This window comes from Gekko japonicus, unplaced genomic scaffold (assembly GCF_001447785.1).
Source record: "Gekko japonicus isolate JY-2015 unplaced genomic scaffold, Gekko_japonicus_V1.1 scaffold861, whole genome shotgun sequence".
Taxonomy (NCBI): domain Eukaryota; kingdom Metazoa; phylum Chordata; class Lepidosauria; order Squamata; family Gekkonidae; genus Gekko; species Gekko japonicus.
This window is the reverse complement of record NW_015169199.1, coordinates 599,805-603,955: the sequence shown is the minus strand read 5'-3', so window position 1 is coordinate 603,955 and position 4,151 is coordinate 599,805. Positions and strand designations below refer to the sequence as shown.

General features: G+C 47.3%; 1 protein-coding gene across 1 annotated transcript in view; it reads right to left on the bottom strand.

Annotated features, from left to right (window-relative positions):
- The window catches only part of KCNMA1 (potassium channel, calcium activated large conductance subfamily M alpha, member 1), a 427,405-nt gene that overhangs the window by 121,251 nt on the left and 302,003 nt on the right, over positions 1-4,151 (bottom strand). The window contains exon 15 of the mRNA XM_015416325.1: positions 1,353-1,421. Within this exon, the coding sequence (XP_015271811.1) occupies positions 1,353-1,421 (69 nt within the window). The remainder of the gene's footprint in view (positions 1-1,352; positions 1,422-4,151) is intronic.

Here is a 4,151-nt window from a genome sequence, read left to right as displayed (position 1 = left end):
GGGGGGGGGGGGGGGCACGAGGGAAAGTGTCTGCTGTTTGCTTTTACGCTCACCTCTGCTTTTGATAGGTGTTGCCGACCTCCAGGTGGGGCCTGAAGATTCCCCGGAATTACAACTGATCTCCAGGTTAACAGAGATCAGTTCCCCTGGAGAAAATGGCTGCTTTGGAGGGTGGACTCTATGGCGTTAGACCCCGCTCAGGTCCCTGCCCTCCCCAAACCCCACCCTCCTGAGGCTCCACCCCCAAATCTCCAGGAATTTCCCAACCCAGGGTCGACAACCACTGTGGCCCTTCAGTCCTCTTGACCGGGTCTGGCGAAGGCTGCTGCTTCTCTTGGCGTCTCCCCACCATCCCCTGAGGAGTAAGGTTGCCAATTCTGGCTTGGAGAATACCTGGAGATCTGGGGGAGTGGAGTCTAGGGAGGCTGGAGGATGGGGGAGGGAGGGAGCTTGGCCCATGGAGTCCCACCTGGCAAAGCTGCCGTTTCCTCCAGGGGAACTGCTCTGGCCATTTGACTCAACAGGGACATTTCCCGGTGAGCCAGTGCCCTAGAGGACCACTGCTGATCCCGTGGGAGCACAGCCAAGCCCCAGCAACCCTGCCAGCACCCCAGGAGCCACTTGGCTCTGACTGTTGGCAAAAGTAACCTGTGTCAGAGCACCCATTATCTCCTGGACTGCCACCACCATGGCCAGTACTCTTGGGCTGAGTGACCCCCGCAGTCCTGGCTTGTACAGCCACCAGGGCCACTCAGTGAGTTTGTTCTAGGACCGTTATTTTTTTTAGACCGCTCCTGCTAAGGTAGTTAATATATCATGACTCAGGGGTCATTTGCGCATCCTTCCCCTCCCCCCTCCCCCATACCGGCCCCCTTCCGGTGCTGTCTCTGGTACTGACAGTTCCTGGAGGCGCAGAACTGCATTTCTGCAATCTGGGAAGCACCATGCATGCGGAAAGCACTAGATGTATAACAACGATAATCATAATAGTAAGCAGAAGAATTTGGAACCTCCAACAGCCGAGTTCCATTTTAAAACAAATAAAGAAGTTCCAGTATTTGAAATGGAGGATTTGTTTCATCAAGGTGAAAAGAGGAAAACCATCCCCAAAGTTTGTTTGTTTTTTAAAGCCAAGACCTCAAAGCAGCTGAAATTAAAATATCCTTCCTTTTAACAAACTTTATGAGCATCTGGTTCAGGGGAAGAACGATGCAGCCATTTGATTAGGTTATATAAGCTGGTGTAAGAGATATCGCAATAGCGGAGGACATAGGAAGAAAAACCCGTTCGGGGGAAGGCGGGGGAGACATCCAAGGTGCCAAAAGCAGTCCCCTTTGTAGAGAGTGACGTACCTGCTTTCCCGTTTTTCCGACTTATATTCTATGGCTATCATTAAGAGCCTCAGCTTCGCAAAGACAAGTCTGTCAGAAAGGGTGGGGGAGAAAAACAGAGATGTGTCACTAAAGTAATGGTGTAAATGGAACACTTTTTCATTACAAAAGCTATCAAGAACATAACATCTGCAGGAAACAGGTGGTAACTTTATCTCTGCTACAATTAATAGGGTCGCCAACTTCCAGGTCGTGGCTGGCGATCTCCTGGGATTCGTTAGAGAATGAACTGGATATTGGCTTTATGAACTATTTATTGCTACACACAATGGACTGTGCACACACGCCAATGTTCCCTCAAAGCTGCGGAGTCCTGTGAGCAAAAATTCTACTCGGTGAGCTACTGGCATTAAAGTTGTGAGTCAGCGATTTGGCTACTGCATAAATCAGTTTGCTCTGGAGCCCCATCCTTCCTGGGTGAAGACAGAAATGTGTGAGCCGGAGGCTAAAAAATGGTGAGCTAGCTCACACTGACTCAGCTTAGAGGGAACACTGACACACACATAGGCTTAGAAAGCTGTACACTTTAAGTCACCTGTTGTGATAACCACACATAGAAGGTGCCTGCACATGCCTTACATGTAAATAAGGTTTCAGCTACACAGTTACCACGGGAACAACCCCCCCCCCCCCCCCCCCCATTATTGCGAGCAATGAGAAAACAACAACTCTGAGAGGAGACAGCCCCCATTGCAGAACTGTTCGTAGTCACATACTACCCATCACTGCTTTGTTCCTGCATTGGCATTTCCTGCCAAATGGACATTTGGTTCACAATGAGAACGGCCAGCTTCACCAACACTACAATGGAGCATCCTGACGCCTAGGTTTTCACACCTGTCCAGATACCATACTCCGAGTAAAGTTTTAGGTTACAATATCGGCCACCCCTTCTAGGTAACCACCCCTCCCTCCTTGCAACCAATGGATTGTTTTTGGGATGGACTAACAGGTAGGTGGGCCAAGAGATTGGCACGGTTACGGCCCATCTCTTGAACCCACTAGAAAAGGAGAGAACCAGTCACCTGGTCTCTCTTACCTGGCCAGATAGCATCTCCCCTGCAACAACCCCTGTCTGCTTTTAACCCCTCTTAAGTCCCACTTGCTATCCCCAACCCTTGCCTCTACTGCCCACATGTTCTGGCTGGTTCTGGTCGTGTGTGAATTCCCTTCGTTTTCCATTTCTTCCCCTCCATTATTCATTGGAACGACCAAGCTGCAAGGCAGATAAGTATCACCCACCATCACCCCTACCTGCTAATGCAAAACTGCTTATTTCTTACTGTAAATCTTAGAAACTTGATTGAATGTGTGAGGGCATCAGTACTGTTTGTATGAGATATATTTTCAAGAAAAAGACATCTATTTTAACTACAACAGCCTTGAATTTTTTACTGGTAACCCTTGGTGGGAACAGGACCTTGGTATAAACTGCCAAGAACCCATTTATTAATTGCCAATTGCTGTAAATAAAGCAATTCGGCTAACAGATTACAACCAATCTCTAGGCAACAGAGATCGGTTCACCTGGAGAAAATGGCCGTTTTGGAAGGCGGACTCTATGGCAGGGGTGGGTAAACCTGCTCAGTGTAAGAGCCACATAGAATAAGCATCAGATGTTTGAGAGCCACAAGACAGGAAGAAATATCACACGCATGTTTCTATTGGAAAATATGCAGGTTTGCCTTTTATTAATATTAAATGAGACTGCCAAAAAACCCCCAAAAGGGGTAAAAACAGATATTGATAATGATATTTATTTGCCCAATGATATCTATTTGGTAATGATATTTTATTTGTTTTCAAATGGTAGAGCGTATGCACATGTGCGTGCATGGGCAGCCAAGAAATGTTCCCCAAAAAGTCAAAGTTGTTATTTTTTTTCAAGGAAAAAAAAAAAGACTAGACCGCGCATTCTGCGGTTGACGTGCAGCACTCATCAGAGCGGTCAGCCATGGAAGAAGCACGCGGTGAGGCCGGATCAGGGTGGGAGTCTGATCAAAAATCTCCATCACAAAATGGGATGGAGTAATTAGTGGCATGCCCAAACTGTGCCACCCTGCCAGTCTGACCGCAGCCTCTGATGAGCTTCTGAGATCTGACAAGATCAGGCTAACCTGGGCCTTTCAGGTCAGGGCAATGAAGTGATTACTATGGTTAAAAAAAGTTGGCCCAGTTCACAGAGGGGAAGGAAAGTTAGGAGATCTTGATGAAGACCCAGAGATATCTGTCTCCAAGTGACTTTCTTGTTTGTCCTTCCCAAACTTCATGTGCCCCCCCTGGGGGGCAGGGTGAGTGAGGAAACTAGGAAATTCACTGCACTAAGGTAAATCTATAGCATTATAGCCTTATTTATCCAGAGCCATTTTTATTTATTTTCTTTTTGTAAATTCTGCCCGTTCTCCAGGGAGTTCAGATTCTTTCTCCTTTCTCCTAGGCCCTGTTGTCGGCCCTCCAGAGGAACTGGGTGGCCCCTGTGTGAGACAGGATGCTGGACTAGATGGACCCTCACTGGTCTGACCCAGCAGGGCTCTTCTTATGTTCTTCTGGCTTTGAGGGCAACAGACATACAATGGTTTAACAGTACGTTTCTCTTCCCAGAGATCCTTAGAAGCATTCTACTAAGTGATTTTAAATCAATATGCATGTTTGTAGTATATTCAGGATATAAGGAAAAGGCCATTGTGCTAGCAAAGGAACAACTTTAAAACAGCTAGATCACTTTCCCCCTATGTTAAGTACCACGGTGAGATCCACAAA